At 43.9% G+C, this 17,769-nt stretch overlaps 1 protein-coding gene across 8 annotated transcripts in view; it reads left to right on the forward strand.

Annotated features, from left to right (window-relative positions):
- The first annotated feature begins 8,662 nt into the window (after positions 1 to 8,662).
- CDC20B (cell division cycle 20B) overlaps positions 8,663 to 17,769 on the forward strand; it is a 56,550-nt gene continuing 47,443 nt past the window's right edge. For 2 of the 8 annotated variants that reach the window (XM_075932465.1, XM_075932464.1), the window contains exons 1-2: positions 8,663 to 9,007; positions 9,375 to 9,446. In XM_075932465.1, coding sequence (XP_075788580.1) covers positions 8,945 to 9,007; positions 9,375 to 9,446 — 135 coding nt within the window. In that variant the 5' untranslated portion in view covers positions 8,663 to 8,944. The remainder of the gene's footprint in view (positions 9,008 to 9,374; positions 9,447 to 17,769) is intronic. The other 6 variants (XM_075932466.1, XM_025179675.2, XM_014581759.3 and 3 more) reach the window with 3 other exon arrangements.

A 17,769-nucleotide genomic window follows, 5' to 3' on the forward strand; every position in this document is an offset into this window, starting at 1 on the left:
CTACCCAAAATATTTTCAGTTTAACTCTGAAGAAAACTCAGTTAAAAATACTATAGATTGATTTCTCAGATGCTCTACATAAGCACTGAGGACAAGAGAAGATGTCAGCATTTTTCTGATTCTTAGACTAATTTTCTGCTAGCCCAGTCCCTACGGAAGTATAAAGCAGTCTCAGTGCTATTTAAAAGGACACCTGCTTGTATCATTACCATAGTTGGTGATCACCAACTCACAATGTGAATACAGAGTGATGCAAAGAGACCAGCATGGGATCAAAGATTTAATTCTGTGTAAAGTGAGGCCCACAATCTAATTGTTCTATAGGACTGTTATAAGTGTTGTTCTTTTCTTTAACTTTAATAAATCTTCTTTCAAAAATACAATGGTTAGTGAAAACAGAATGTGTATGAAACATGGTATAGAGGAAACTTGCCTATCTATTTGGAATTAATTAAAGGGGTACTTGTCTCTGAGAATGGTTACTCCTTAACTCCATCCACCAATTTTATTCAGCTCCTGAAAATACATGCAAAACCCCAACTGCACACAATTTCACAGAGAAGCTGCTACAGGCTCTGAGGACGGTCTCTCACATCCTCCTTCTGCAAATTTAGGGTCTCCTTTCCACTGCTTTCTGTTTCATTTTCCTTTGCATCTCACAGGTCCTATTGACATATAGAAAGCAGGGAGCAACTGGATAATGCAGAGAGAAAAGAATCCTCTGTGTATTTGTATATACTGTTTTACCTGGACTCTGGTTCCCATTCACTCCTAATGCTCTCTCTCTCATAATTCTTCTGTGCTAAAAAGTACTTGATGGAATAATATGTAGCACTTTTCTAACACTTCCCATCTGAAGGTCTCAAACCACTTTACAAAGATTCATAAACACTGCAGCCACATCCCTATTTTATAGATAGTGAACATGGGGCACTGCAAATTTAAGGCCAAAGGGCTCAAATTTAAGTGCTTAAAGTTAGGAAACTCAATCCAGATTTAGGCACCTAAATAAATTGCTGGCTTTTCAGAAGTACAGAGCACTCACAGTTTCCATTGCCTTCAAGAGAGAAAGGATGGGAAGGAGAGTGAAGGAAGGAGCAACAGGAATGAGCAAGGTATCTTTTTCTTAGTAAAGAGGCCTGATTAAGTGTGGTAATACTGTTAGTGACTATCAGCTTGGCAGAACTCTTTGGCAATCAGAAGAGGCGTGGAAGTGCTAATCTGACCCACCAATAATAACAGTAGGGAGTGTGTGTATGTGGGGCAAGATTTTCTTAGATTCTAGGGCAAAAGGAAATGCCCAATGAAAAATATAATGTTTAATAATGGAAAGAAAGGCAGCTTAGTAGTTTCATGATCTATGTCAGAAAGTGCTCAGCTCTTAACTGCTATTCTAAAAACAAAACATTTTTTGTTTCAAAATTCAGTTAAGGTTCCTAAGTAACAACATTGTACTTACCGATCACATTGTTTACAAACCTTGACACACTTAAAACAAGGAAATGGGTATAAAGGCTCATGATAATTCTTACCATATTCATCCATAAACACCTTTTTCCTGATCAAGTACAAATAAATTCTTATTTCACAACATCCCTAACTTTAAACTATGGATTTTTTCAGTGTGATGGGTGTTTATCTATTTATTTATTTATTTCAGCCCCTCAATATGTTTAAGATACACTGGTAAATTTTTATTATACTTTGTGCTTTGCTACCTAGAGTGCATAAGAGTTTTAGAAAAAGTTCCTCCCAAATCTACTATATTATTTTCATTCATATTTCTCCTTAACAATCACTCATGATGTCTACACTTAATGAATAGAAATATAGTATGCTGTAGTTACTGCTTATATATTAATCATAATAGTTTCACAATTACAATATGCTTTTCCCTCTGCTTTTTTATCTACCTCTTTTCTCTTCTCATATTATTTAACTGTAAGTGTAATAGGCTGCAGGTGGATTCAAACACCTCGGACCTCAGTGAAGGAGCCTAGAATCATAGAACTGGAAGAGAATCATAGAATCACAGAGCTGGAAGAGACCTCAGAAGGTCATCAAGTCCAGCCCCCTGCTCTAGGCAGGACCAATCCCAACTAAATCAACCCATCCAGGACTTTGTCAAGCTGAGACTTAAACACCTCTAGGGATGGAGACTCCACTACTTCCCTAGGTAACCCATTCCAGTGCTTCACTACCCTCCTAGTGAAATAGTTTTTCCTAATATCCAACCTGGACCTTTTCTACCACAACTTGAGACCATTGCTTATTTTTCTGCCATCTGTCACTACTGAGAACAGCCTTTCTCCATCCTCTTTGGAACCTCCCTTCAGGAAGTTGAAGGCTGCTATCAAGTCCCCCCTCACTCTTCGCTTCTGCAGACTAAACAGACCCAACTCCCTCAGCCTCTCCTCATAGGTCATATGCTCCAGCCCCCTAATCATTTTGGTTGCCCTCCGCTGGACCCTCTCCAATGCATCCACATCCTTTTCATAGTGGGGGGCCCAGAACTGGACACAATTCTCCAGATGTGGCCTCACCAGAGGGGAATAATGACATCTCTGGATCTGCTGGCAATGCTCCTCTTAATGCAACCTAATATGCCATTAGCCTTCTTGGCTACAAGGGCACACTGTTGACTCATATCCAGCTTCTCATCCACTGTAACCCCCAGGTCCTTTTCTGCAGAACTACTACTTATCTGGTTGGTCCCCAGCCTGTAACAATGCTTGGGATTCTTCCGTCCCGAGTGCAGGACTCTGCACTTGTCCTTGTTAAACCTCATCAGATTTCTTGTGGCCCATTCCTCCAATTTGTTTAAGTCACTCTGGACCCTATCTCTGCCCTCAAGTGTATCTACCTCTCCCCCTAGCTTAGTGTCATCCGCAAACTTGCTGAGGGTGTAATCCACCCCCTCATCCAGGTCATTAATAAAGATATTGAACAAAACTGGTCCTAGAACCGAACCTTGGGGCACTCTGTTAGAAACCGACCGCCATCCTGACATTGAGCCATTGATCACCATCCACTGGGCCCGGCCTTCTGGCCAGCTTTCTAGCCATCTTACCGTCCATTTATCCAATCCACATTCCCTTAACTTGCTGACAAGAATATTGTGGGAGACCGTATCAAAAGCCTTGCTAAAGTCAAGGTATATCACATCCACTGACTTTCCCACGTCCACAGAGCCAGTTACCTCATCATAGAAGCTAATGAGATTGGTAAGACACGACTTTCCCTTTGTGAATCCATGCTGACTATTCCTAATCACTTTCCTCTCTTCCAAGTGCCTCAAAATGGATTCCTTAAGGATCCCTTCCATGATTTTTCCAGGAACAGAGGTAAGACTGAACGGCCTATAGTTCCCTGGATCGTCCTTCTTCCCTTTTTTGAAGATGGGCACTACATTTGCCGTTTTTCAATCATCCGGGATTTCTCCTGACCTCCACGACTTTTCAAAGATAATGGCCAAAGGCTCCTCAATGACATTTGCCAACTCCCTCAGTACCCTTGGATGCATTAAGTCCGGACCCATGGATTTGTATACGTTTAGCTTTTCTAAATAGTTCCTAACCTGTTCTTTACGCACCAAGGGCTGTCCATCTTTATCCCATCTTGTGTCACTTAGCGCATTAGTCCGGGAGTCCACCTTGTCCGTGAAGACAGAGGCAAAGAAAGCATCGAGTACTTCAGCTTTCCCCATCATCTGTCACTAGGTTACCTCCTTTATCCAGTAGGAGGATTTATCGTGAAATGAGGAGTAACGGTAGTTCGAACTAGGAAGCCGCGCTGCACGGGGTTCGAACCAGCGGGGTTTTAAAAATGGCGGCTCCCCGCTTATGCAAATGAAGCCCGGGAAATTCAAATCCCGGGCTTCATTTGCAAGTGCGGTATGCCTACATTACCCCGCTAGTTCGAACTAGCGGGGTAGTGTAGACATACCCTTACATACTTCCCCTAGATGAGGAAGGGCATCCAGAGGTTCAGAGACCCAGCTGAGATCCCAATGAGCCCCCACTTGTAACAGCCTGCAAGTATATTCAAATCTGGGACCTCTGGAGCTTAGTGCAGAAGTCTCTACAGCTTGAGTTATAGAGTCAGCTAACTTGCAGCTTAGGTCATTAATTCTTATCTCTCACTGTAAGTAGTCTAAGTGCCACTATGTGGGTCAGTTAACCACAACCACTAGGTGTGTGGGTTACATATACTCTTTGGGGAATAGTATCAGAGGGGTAGTTGTGTTAGTCTGAATCTGCAAGAACAATAAGTCCTGTGGCACCTTATAGACTAACAGATGTATTGGAGCATAAGCTTTCGAGGGTGAAGACCCACTTCATAAGATGCATGTCTTCGTCAGAGATTCTTGGATCTGGACTTCCAACACTCCGGTCATCTGAAGAAGTGGGTTGTGCCCACGAAAGCTCATGATACCATCTACATGTTTTGTTAGTATTTAAAGTGCTACAAATAAATAACATTTTTTCAAGCAACAGTAGATTTTGGGAATGTATTTATACCAGGTTTCTTGAGAATGAAATCTTATATGTAGTTCTGTTAGGAAGGAGCATAACTATATATCCTTGGGAAATTTTGCTATGACTGTTGACTTGCATTTGAGGCAGATGAATATATATGTACATGTATAATATTTGTTTCTTCTTCTAAAGAGACATATTACTTTTATATTTTTAGATGACTGCTGAATGAATATTATTTCATTTGGATTGGTCTTAAGGTTGTGATGAAATGTACATTTTTAAATCTTAAAAAGCAAAGAAAAGTGGGATCAATAGAACAAAGTTAGGCCAAAGCTGAACACTTTTGAAAATCCCACATTTTAATAGATCTTAATATAAATCTATTGCTCACATTGTTGAACATTTAAACATGATTAATCCCATTTCAAGCATTTCAGTGAGGCTTCTCAGGGGTTCACAATCTGGCCCAAACTGATAATTCTATATTCATAATACAATAAAACTCCAATTGTCCGGCATCCAGTGGTCCGGCACTCCTGATAGTCCGGCAACAACTGGAACCCGGAAGTGCTCTGGACATCCGGACAATTGGAGCTGCCCAGAGGTGGTGACGGAGAGGGAGCGAGAGGCAGGCAGCTGTTTAAGAAAGGAAGGAAGGCAGGTGGGCGGGCAGGCGAGGGGGAGGAGGGAAGAGTGTCGGCGGGGAACAGTGTGGCGAGGGGCGAACTTTCCACTGTGTTGTGGGGAGGCGGTGGAAGCCCCGCGCAGCCGGCTTGCAAGTGGGAAAGCTTGTAAGTGGTGGTGGCAGAGAAGGGGTGAGAAGCAGGTAGCTGTTTAAGGCGGGTGGGCGAGCAGGAGGTGTCGGCGGGGGACGGTGTGGCGAGGGGCGAACCCTCCGCCATGTTGTGGGGAGGCGGTGGAAGCCCCCGCAGCTGGCTTGCAAGCGGGAAAGCTTGTAAGTGGTGGCCGCAGAGAGGGGGTGAGAGGCAGGCAGCTGTTTAAGATGGGCGGGCGAGTGGGGGGTGCCATCAGGGGATGGCGCGGCAAGGGGCGAACCCTCCGCCATGTTGCAGGGAGGCAGTGGAAGCCCTGCGCAGCTGACTTGCAAGCGGAGAAACTTGTAGGCAGCGGCGGCGGAGAGGGGGTGAGAGGCAGGCAGCGTTCCCTGCCGACCCCCCCAACCCCTGCCCACCCGCCTTAAACAGCTGCCTGCCTCTCGCTCCCTCTCCACCATCGCCACTTACAAGTTTCCCAGCTGGCTGCGCGGGACTTCCACCGCCTCCCCACAACATGGTGGAGGGTTCGCCCCTCACTGCGCCGTCCCCCGCCGACACCCCCTGCTCGCTTGCCCACCTTAAACAGCTGCCTGCCTCTTGCTCCTTCTCTGCTGCCGCCGCCTACAAGTTTCCCCGCTTGCAAGCCGGCTGTGCGGGGCTTCCACCGCCTCCCTGCAACAGTGCGGAGGGTTCGCCCCTCGCTGTGCTGTTTCCCACCGACCCCCCCACACGGTGTGGGTCCCAGCAGATATGTCACAGCACCCCGCTAGAGTACCTCCGGATACTCCAGCATATCCGATAATCCGGCACCCCCTGGATCCCAAGGGTGCTGGATTATCGGAAGTCTACTGTAGTTAATAATTCTTACTTGGTTATTGCTTATTCATGGAGTATTCATCCACCGTATTGGTGGTTGCACATGCTGTAATGCAAGCCAGCACTTACTACTGTCCCATTATTTTGCACTGTAACATTATATAACAATGTTTACTGAAGGCTATTATTGTAAGAGGAATTCATATTCAGTTTAACGATCATCTGAAGTGTTGCAAATATGATCCTGCACAGGTGAGATGCTTACAAAACCGAATGTATTATTTGTTTTTAAAGAAAGCATTGAAAAGAGGTTTAAGTGACTTTGCATTTCACAAATAAATTGTGGGATTATGAAATAACATTTTTGAAATAAAGTAAGCAGACAGTATATTGTATTTGTATTGTGTGGCATTCATTTAAGTATTACTCAAAGCTAAAGTGCTAGCAAATCATTTTCATGACCTTACTTTCCCAGTGCCTCACTGTAGGAGTACAACTATTCAGATATAAAACTAGAGCTGATTGTGAAACTGGGATTTTTTTCTGCAAAATAATTTGAAGGAAAAATCATCTTTTAAAAATTTCTCATCAGCATAGTCCACGACATTTAGAAAATCTGGAAAGTGTTTTTACTCCACTTTACACCCTACTGGAAGGTGGACTGGTAGTGGCTCATCTACCTAATTCAATGCATTCTGTGATCTTGAACTGGAAAATAGTCACATGGGCAAGTAGCTCCAAGCATGTGAATACAGTTAAACCCTTGTCCTTTGCAGTGGATGCATTCCTGGCACCACCACGAATGGTGAAATCCATGCAGTGAGCTCCCCACAGCTCCCAGCTCCTGCAGTGAGTTCCCCGTGTCTCCTGAACTCACCATGGAGGTTGGGAGTTGCAGGGAGCTCACTGTGGCTGCCAGGAGCTGTAAAGACCTCACCATGGAGGCCGGGAAGCCACATGGAATTCACTATGGGGTCCAGGGTACTCACTGTGAGCTCAGCGCAACTGCTGGCTGCTGCAGTGAGTGTGGAAGAAGAAGGCCCTTACACTGCTGCTGTCTAACAACAGCCCCTCCCAAGGCTGCATTCTTCCTCCCACTCCACCCCCCACCCAGGGAATGGGTGCAATAGGGGGATGGGACAGACTCATGAAGATGCAAAATCAAGAACAGCTATTCTGTGAATTGCAAGGGTCTCCTGTATTCCCACTGAGTTCAAAAATATCTGAGATATTTTTATGTGGTGTGTTTAATGCTGTAGGCCAGCAGTGTTTCTAACACTGCTCTCCACACGCCATACACAAAATATGAATGACATATCCTTTTAAAAACAATCCAGAAGTTTTTGGTACAACTTTAGGCATACCACTTACTGTACTTGCAAAATGATGTCACATGAGTGATGCCAGCTTTGCATCCAAACCTGGCCAGGCAGCGGTGCTGGAACAATTTTTATAGAGGGACTGCTGAGAGCCATTGAATAAACTGTAAACCGGGGTGAGGAACCCTTTAAGGGTTGGGGGGGCCACTGACTCAGAGAAAAACCAGTTGGGGCTGCACATAAGTGAGAAGTGAAGCAAACAAAACAAAACATGCCCCCCCCCCTCAGCAAACAAAAACCTGGCAGCTGAGAAGGATAGTGATAGGCACCAATGATGGGGAGAGAGGGGAGTCCTGAGCCTCTGGGGCCAAATCCAAGCTGAGGGGTGCATCCTGGACCTTAGGTTCCACACCCCTGTTGTAAACCCTGTACGTAATGGGAACTACTTTAAGTCAGCACCTCCCCTCCCCCCATCCCACACTCTACTTCCAGCACCTACGGGCCAGGACTTACACTTCCAAAGGGGAAACAGGTGGCATAACATATTTCGGTGGTTCATTTCATTTCATTTCATTTCATGCATTTTCCTCAGTCTCCTCCTCTCTGGCCTGCAAACGCCTCCTTCCCCCCAAGTTTGGTATAAAGTGAAATGTGGGTAGGAGGGAAGGGAGGAAGAAGGAGCCCAACGTAACGTTTGAGGAAAGACAGCGAATGGCGTTCGCCTGCAGGCTCCAGAGATTCAGCCAAGATCGCTGCCAGTCCCCCATCTCTTGCTACTCAGCTAGTGCCTCGGGCTGCGGTGGGGCGGCAGCAGGCTCGGATGGGGGCAGGGCGGCTCTGCCGAGCCCGTTAGAGGGCCTGGCGAGCCGAGCCCCGCGTCTTTGCCCGCCATCGGTGGCAGCCGAGGGACCCCCGCGAGCCTTGGCGCTGCTGCCAGCAGCTCCGCGCGCTCCGCCTTGCTGCAAACAATGCGGAGGCTCCAGCCGCCCAGCCGCCGCGGGCCCGCGAGCTGGAGCCTCCAGGGAGGGAGAGGGGAGGGAGCGGACAGCCCCGCCGCCAGCCCGCGTTCCGCGCCCCAGCCTTCCAAAGAAGGGAATCCCCTCCAGTCACGGCGCCTGGCGGCCAATCAGCTGCCAGGGCAGGGGATTCCCGCTTCGCCTGCCGCGCGTGCGGTCTCTTTAAATGGCAAGTCGGTCCCTCTGGGAGACCTCATCGGGGCAGGGCGGGTGAGAGTGGGGAGAAAGGGCGGGGAGCCTAGAGGAGAGGCGCTGGGGTGGACAAGGGCTAAGGGAGCTCATAGAGGGCAGCATATAGGGCGGGCAGGAGGCGCAGAAGAGCTAAGGGGATCAAGGGGAGTATAAATAAGGAGGGTGGCAGTTAGGGGCAATCTAGCTCATCACTTTCTCCTTGAGTAGAGACAAAAAGTCAGAATGGCCCAGGACACTGGTATAAAAAATGGGTGGTATTTATTCGCACAATGCACATCAATATAGCTACGTTATAAATAAGTATTTTTAATTTAGATAATCGTGACCGGAGCTTAACTTCAGAGATGGAGTGGAAATTAGAAAGATCTGCTTCTAGGAAGGTCAAGACTGATGAAGACATGTTGTGGGTAAATGTCATTCCTTGTTTCTTTTTATTCTAACTCACCAGTGCTTTGCTAGAGTAAAGTCAAGTAATTTATCTTCTCCCAGTTAAATAGTACAATTGTGGAAAAAGTCATAAAGATCATATGCTTCCTTTATTTAGGAAGAACTCATGAAGTCAGCTGAGAGTTTTATCTTAGCAAGAGTGCAGAAAAGGGCCCACAACACATAAATAATTTTGCTTCAAAAGGGGGAAGGACTTAAGGACTTGATCTTCCAGAAACATCTGATTTAATTAGACCAGTGATTTAGACAGGATATAAAAATTGTTATTGGCTAGATGATACCTGAAAATGTAATAGCATTATTTGTACTTTTGTGTTTTTTTAAAAGGAGAAAGTAATGAAAACACTTGGGAAAGAGCTTAAGCAAATCAGAAAACAAAGTTTACAGAAGCTCACTAAGGTAAGTACATATACAAAAATTCTCCTTTGTATATTTTTAGGGGCAAGGAGGAAAGGACAAAAAAAGCAGAAAATCTATATAATTTTGAAGACAAAAATAACATTTTAAGATTTTTTCCCTGTGGTTATTAACCCTAAACACTACTCATGAAGCTAGTTTAAATGCACCATGTGAAACTATTGGAAAATGTATAGAAGCTACTTTAGTGGCAAAGTGGCAGTGATATAATGAGAACTTCAAAGTAGATCCTAGGATTCTTTCTTCATAGGATTATGGGGCTGATTACCGAATAAAAGTTACTTGATCTGGCTGAAGGGGCTATAGGAATGTTGGTAGTTGCCTATCCAGGCAACATCATAAGTAATCTGGTACATAGTTGTGTAGTTGCATGGTAAGGAATAGAAGAAACAATAAAGAGTGAAAACATAACAGATAGATGTAAACATACAGTTTATTATTTAATAATCACCAGCAGTGTTCTAGGTAAAGTTCGATTCAAAACACAGACAGTCCTTGCCTCAAAAGATTACAGTGTAAATCTGGTGAGTCACTAGTAGAATCCTAAATGAGATTCAGACATTCTTAGAGTTTGGGGTAATGTAAAAGGAGACTCCTCGACTGGACATTTTGGAGCAGAAGATAAGCATGATGCATTAAAAACCGAACGTAGTACAGAAGTATATTCAACACCAACATGCGAGTATAGTACTTTATTAACATTCATACATGCAGTACTGTTGATCACAGTGCTAGATTGAACATGCTGAACAATAGCTAAGCTATAGAGCTAGCTGTGGGACAAAGCAAATGGCCAAGAAGCACTGATTGAGCACAAGCATGTGACAGTTTGGCAGTGCACTGCTAGCTGGCTGTTGAAAACTTTGTATATGAACAGTTGCTAAGTGCACTCCACATTGTTGCATTCAAAAGCATCACAGAAGTCATGGAAATGGCACCCTCTTGTGGAATGTGATGGGAGACAGATGTGAATTAACCAATTAAGTCATCTAGCTGTTGCCTAGCCATGGCAACTGGACAAGTAATTGCTCATATATATTTTTTTATTGAACATTCCGGAGTATTGCAAAATACAATTCTTTTTGAGTGGAAAAAGAGCCCAGTTTTGAAAAGCAAAGAAAGAGGCTCACAGTCTGTACTTATTTACATACATGCAACCTTTTTGGTTCTGACTTCAGTACCAACCATACAGCTCACTGCCCCTATGAGTCCTAAGATCCAAACTTATAGTTATTAAACATAATGAAGGTGACTTTTTATGTGCAACATCAATTTTTGCTCTTTAAGGGCTTGGTACAAATCTCATTGAAATCAATTATACTACTCACAAGCTTAAAATTAGTCACTTGCTTAATTGTCTTGCTGAATCAGAGTCTGAGCTAAAATGCCTCCAAAAAAGGACAGTATCTTGCCCTTGATATTTATTGCATTTAAGTATTTACAGTTTGGATTGAAATACATATTGAGTTAATTTTGAAGAGGTTAGCAATATTCAAATTAGATGGGAAATGGAGTGACTATGTGAATGGACCTTAACTTTTCCATCCCTCCAGTTTGCAAAGTTTCTATTATAAGTAAAATTCAGTCATAGAGTCTTGAGAAAGGAAATATATTGCTTTGCTTAGACTTCCTGTGTCTGGTAGGCAGTGTACTGTTAGCTGGCTGCTTTGTGTGGATCTAGCAGTCTCTACTACACTGTCACCAGCTGCAGAGCCAGCTCCCTGTTATTTTAATGCAATGGCATCAAACTTTTGAGAACATTAATGATAACCACACATGTGTGCTGGGAAGGCAGTGTATTGTTAGCTGGTTGAACATCTGACACCAGCTAACTTACAGCTGCTATCTTATTCCACATACTGTGATCATCCAACAGCAGCAAAACTAGTTTTGCTTAGTTCAGCTTCTAGGCTCTTTTTTATTTTCTGTTGGAAAGTGTACAATCAAACAATAGTGAAACTAATATTTACATTTATCACTGTTTCACACACGTTAGTTATTCAAAGTACAAAAATGCGGGCGCTCGGGCGCATGGTGCTCAAGCGGCGCCGGTACCGGCCCCAGGCGTGTGGCTCGGGCGGCGGCGCCGGCCCCGGGCCCACGGCACACGGCGCTTGGGCGGCCTCGGCCCCGGGGCACATGCCGGTGCCGGGTGCAAGGGCATCCCCGTCCCCTGGTGTGCCCCCAGACGCGCGGCCCTGTGTGAGTGTCCCCACCCCCGGGTGCCCGGGAGCCTCTAATGGTTGGGGACCACTGCTCTAGATCCTTTTCTACCATACTGCTTCCTAGACAGACATTTCCCATTTTGCATGAGTGCAACTGATTTTTCCTTCTTAAATGGAGTACTTTGCATTTTTCCTTCTTAAATGGAGTACTTATTGAATTTGCTCCTAGGGTACATCTACACAGCAGCATTATTTCGGAATAACTCATGTTATTCCGAAATAACATAAGACATTATTAACATAAGTGACATTATTCTGAAACAGGGAAGAGTGTTCTTCCTTCAACTTCCTGCTGTGTAGACTGTGCCTAAAGCCGAGTTAATCTATTTTGACTTAAGCAATGCAATTGATGTAGCTGAAGTTGTGTACTGAACTCGACTTTAGCCGTGCTGTGAAGACGTACCCCTGTTGAATTTCCTCCTATTTACTTCAGACCATTCCTCCAGTTTGTCCAGATCATTTTGAATTTTAATCCTATCCTTTAAAGCATTTGCAACCCTTTCCAACGTGGTATAGCCCACAAACTTTATAGCTGTCTACACCGCAGGCTTTTTGCTCAAGAACAGCTGTTCTTGCACAAAAACTTGCCGTGTGTCTACACTGCACGCGCGTTCTTGCGCAAGTACATTTACAGTACAGCATCGGAAAACAGGGCTTCTTCCAGAAGAGTTATTCCTCTCCTCTTAAGGAATAAGCCCTCTTGCACAAGAGCTCTTCCACAAGAAGGCAGTGTAGACAGGCAACATGATTTTCTTGCGCAAGAAACCCCTATGGCTAAAATGGCCATCAGAGCTTTCTTGCGCAAGAGAGCATCCACACTGCCATGGACGTTCTTGCGCAAAAGCACATTTCTTGCACAAAAGCACATGGCAGTGTGGACGCGCTTTTGTGGAAGACCTTTTGCACAAGAATTCTTGTGCAAAACAGTTCTTGCACAAGAAGCCTGCAGTGTAGACGTAGCCTATGAGTATACTCTCTATGCAGTTATCTAAGCCATTAATGAAGATACTGAATAGAACCCAAAACTAATCCCTGTTGGCCCCTATTTTTATATCCTTCCAGCCACTGATAACTGCTCTCTGGGTGTGTCTACACTGCACCGGTAGCTTGAAATAGCAAATTGCATAGCTTATTTCAAGTCAATTTCAAAATAGCTTATTTTGAAATTTGGTGCTGTCTACATAGCATTTATTTCAAGATAAATAGCTTTTCTGAAATGTCCCTTACTCCTTGTGGAATGAGGTTTACAGGGATGTCAGAATAGAGAGCCCATTATATTTCAAAATGACTGGCATGCTCAAAAGACACAGAAGAGCTATTTTGGGATACTTTCGGTATCCCAAAATAGGACTGCAGTGGAGACATAGACTTTGTGACTGGTTTTCCAACCAACTTTGCACACACTTTATTCCACCTAGGCATGTTATCCTGTCAAAGAAAGCTAGCAGGTTGGTTTAACACAATTTGTTTATGATAAGTCCATGCTGAATATTACTTATCACCTCATTATCTTCAAACTTTTGCAAATTAATTGCTTAATTATTTGCTTCATTATCTTTCCAGGTACATAAGTTAAATTGGCTGATCTGTAATTCCCCAGGTTGACATTATTTCCCTTTTTAAAGATGGGCACTGGAATTTCTTTCCTCTTCTATTACATTTCAAAGATAATCACCAGTGGCTCAGATATTTCCTCAGTCAGCTCCTTGAGTATTTTTGGATGCATTTCATCAGGTCTTGGTGACTTGAAGACATCTAATTTGTCTTAGTAACTTCTAACTTTATATTGTTTCATAGTAAGATGTAACCATTTTAACTAAGTAAAGAAATGCAACAATTGACTTACTATATGATTTTAGAGTATGTATATGGTAAGGACATAGGCTCAAAGCTAACATTTTAAAATACTGATTCATGTTTTCTGCATTATTTCTTTGCAAGAAGTATTAGCCTCCTACTGAATATTGTTTAATTTTCCCCATCCATATGTTAACTGCCTTGATGAGTACATTTCTATTAGATTCTGAAACTTTTCAGATCCCACTGGTTCCTAGCCTAGATAATTAAAATTATTTCTAAAATAAATAAAATTTGTTTCTCGATAGGAGTTTTTCAATATTGGCTTAAGACATCTATTACTCTGGTATATAAGTGCTGGTATTCATTGTGTGAAATCTATGTCTTATATTTATTATCTAGGCAGCTCTTATTTGCAAGATGAAAAACAGACCATTTCTTTATATTAGATAGAGAAGCCTGGTAACACATTCTTGCAAACTCTCCAAGTGAAGACCTCTCAGTGAAGGTAGCATGTGCATATTATGTGTGAAGAATTTGCAGCATTAAGGGCCATAACAGAACTAAGTTTTTGTGTGTACTGATTAGGCAGTGTATTGTTAGTTAGCTGTTGCTTACATACCAGCAACTAAATACACTTCCACATTAGCACATGCCCTTGCATCAGTGTTTTGACAAATAGATTATTATAAACCTCTCTCTGTAAAGACAGTGGGCCAGATCTTCAGTAGATTTAAATGTGTGTTGGCATATCTCCATTGATTTTAGTGAGGCTTAGTCAAATTATACCAGGCTCTATCCTGTAGACATTGTAGTTTGTTTGACATTAGGGCCGTGTCCAGACTCAGGGGTTTTTTCGGGAAAAGTAGCCTTTTCCCGAAAAAACTTCCCCTGCGTCCAGACTCAAGCCGCGTTCTTTCGAAATTATTTCGAAAGAACGCGGCTTTTCTTTCTATGGCGGTAAACCTCAATTTACGAGGAAGAACGCCTTCTTTCGAAAGTTCCTCTTTCGAAAGAAGGCGTTCTTCAATGTAAAGAGGCCGTCTTCGAAAGAGAGCATCCAGACTCGCTGGGTGCTCTCTTTCGAAAAAGCGGATTTCTCTTTCGAAAGATCCGCCTGCAGTCTAGACGCGATCTTTCGAAAGAGGCTCTTTCGAAAGATGCTTTCGAAAGAGCCTCTTTCGAAAGAAGCCTGCAGTCTAGACATAGCCTAGGAGTTAATATGTTTGGGTCTGATACTACAAAATTTTACTTAAAAGGATAATCACATTGACTTTAAAGGGTCTACTTGCACAAAGGAATATTGCTTTCATGTTTTAGGTTTGTGTCTCATATGAAAATGTGCATTTCTTACAGTATTACATGATGTAACTTTATAAGCTTGAAACATTCAAAGATGATACCAAAAATATTCCTAAGAGAACCAGAAACTCAGTTCTGGAATTGTTTGGTTTTGCTTGGTGCTACTTTTATTGGTCTTTGGTGGTCAGAAAATTCAACAGAGAGTTGGTGAGATGCTCAAACTCAAGTTAGGTTGGTTGAAATGAATTTGTTACTATGGCAGAGGCAGCTGTAGTCCCAGGACCATTTGAATCATCCGATCCCGGGCCAATTGCCTCCTTTGCTCCCTCCCTGTTGGTGGGCCTGCTTTCATGTTTTATTTGGAAACTGGACTGAGACTGCCAATTCAGTTCATATAATGAGCTGCATGACTCTGAAATGATAACAAGACTGGCACAGATTTTCAAAATGTTTTCACTGAATTGTGCCCATAACATTTTTGTATCCACCTTTTGCGTTCAGAGAACCCCCATTTGAACACTCAACTGTGGATCTGCACATGTAAAGCAGGTTGTTGTTATTTGAGTGTAGTTGTATGCTTTGTACACACACATTTTGTAGAAGCATTTAGGTATCCAGAATTAGAAAAATCACTCTTCATGTCATAGTGAGGCATTGCAGCAGGTATGCCTCAATTATCGTTTGGTTTTCCGTGACTCCACTCAGCCTCCAGTGCTGTCTGGGCTGCTTTGGTGACTTAGCCTTTCAATTAAATCACCTTTAACCACACCCCTTTGTGGATGCCCATGTACATAGACCTTACACTTGGGCCTATAAATATTTCTTTTCCCACTATAATAGGGCTCACCACATTGCTTCCTCACTTTGATTTTAGGGTTCCTATACAGCCCTCTCACCATAGCTCAGGAGTGGGCAAAATACGGCCCGTGGGCCAGATCCAGACTTTAGGGTTGCCAGGTGTCCGGTTTTGAACTGGACAGTCCAGTATTTGAGCTTTCTGTTTGGGAAACAAATTGAACAAATATAAATGAGAAAATATAAATTTCCGGTATTTTGTAAATGAAATGTAATGTAGATTGTGATGTAATGTCAAGTGTGTCCGGTATTTTTGTTGAAACCATCTGGCAACCCTACCAGCCTTCCAACATTTGAATCTGGCCTACCATGACCCTCCGGTCTGCTAATGCCCTGCACCCCCGAGGGGCACTCAGGCAGGCTGCCTGTTTGCTGAAGCCCCACACACTGCTCAAAGTGACTGGCTTCTCAAGCAAGCATGTCTCTGCACGCACGCCCTATTAGGGAGTGGGGGAGCGGGTATCTCTGTACTGCCTCCAACCCCAGCACCATCCTCACAGCTCCCATGGGGGCGGGGGGTACTTGCAGGTGCTGTCAGTGCACAGACACCTATTGCACTCTTCCCTACCAAGGGTCCATAGACTCACACTTTCTGCTTCCCCTTGTCTCCCAGGTAAATGCTGGCTCTCTGACTGGCTTCTGTCTCCTTCCTTGAGTTTTTGCTGAAAGAGACCTACCAGCTGCCCCTGCTTTTCTTCTGGTTTCCCATTGGAGACACTCCTTGCTCTCCCCTGGGGCTGTGTCCAGACTCAGGGTTTTTTCGAAAAAAGTAGCCTTTTTTCAAAAATACTTCACCTGTGTCTAGACTGCAGCCACGTTCTTTCGAAATTAAATCGAAAGAATGCGGCTTTTCTTTCGACAGCGGTAAACCTAATTCCACGAGGAAGAACGCCTTTTTTCGAAAGTGCTCTTTCGAAAAAAGGCGTTCTTGAATGCAAACAGGGGTTTTTCGAAAGAGAGCATCCAGACTGCCTGGGTGCTCTCTTTCGAAAAAGCAGCTTGCTTTTTTGAAAGTTCCGCTTGCAGTCTAGATGCTCTTTTTCGAAAGAGGCTTTTTCGAAAGTATCTTTCGAAAAAGCCTCTTTCGAAAGAGGCTTGCAGTCTAGACATAGCCTGGGTGTGTTTCTCATCCAGCCCGGCACAAAGGACCCATCGGTCTATGTTTCTTCCCAGTCACTCTTGTGCACTTCTGGCTTTTCTCCCTTTTAAGTCGCACATGGTGCCGAGATATGGTAGGGGTACTACTAATTGAATGGGCTGCCAAGCCTCATGCCACCTGAGCTAGACAGGGGCAATCGTCTCTGTCACCATGTCCGCTCCTGTCACTATCAGGACAGGACTGGATGGAACTTTTAGCCCATGGATTCCCAGACTGGGGGGCATGCCCCCCTGGGGGTGGGCGTGAAGAAATTTTGGGGCGGGGTGCGAGGTGACCCAGCCACCCCCCCGTCAACACCCCTCCCTAAGTTTTGCTGCTATTTTTATTTTTTGGCCTGGTCAGTTCCTTTTATTTTTTTTGCTCAACATGTTTTGCTGTTATTGTGGGGGGTGGGTGTGAGGGATTCTCAAAAATCAAAAAGGGGGCGTGATGCCGAAAAGTTTGGGAACCACTGTTCTAGTCAGATTAGTGACTGTTAGATAAAGTCTCCATATGCACATTCTTACTCATCTACCCCCTCTCGCCACCCAGCATCTTTGTGTAGATTACAAATGATACGTGGCACAATTTGCCTCATACATATTCTCTGTAAGATTAGAATCCACCCTCAGAGCTGTGTTCTTCCTGAAAAGTAATAGGTGTAACGGCATTATGCAAGAGGGTTTTTCTCGCACAAGAAGGGGCAGTGTAGACACTCCTTCTTGCGCAAGAGCCTCTTCTGAAAAAAATGGTGGCTCATTAGGTATGCAAATGAGGCTTGGTGATATTCCACGCTTAGCCTCATTTGCATATTACTCGTGCAAGAAGCCGCGAGTGTAGACATAGCCCTAGGGTATATCTACGCTACAAAGGAAGATCAAAGCTGCTGCTGTCAATCTTCTAGGGTTTGAATTAGTGGTCTAGTTAAGACAGCTAATTCGAAGTGAGAAGGCACTCCAGTCGATGCTAGTAGCCCTGCTTTCATAAG

The sequence above is a fragment of the Pelodiscus sinensis genome, chromosome 6, assembly GCF_049634645.1.
Source record: "Pelodiscus sinensis isolate JC-2024 chromosome 6, ASM4963464v1, whole genome shotgun sequence".
Lineage (NCBI taxonomy): Eukaryota > Metazoa > Chordata > Testudines > Trionychidae > Pelodiscus > Pelodiscus sinensis.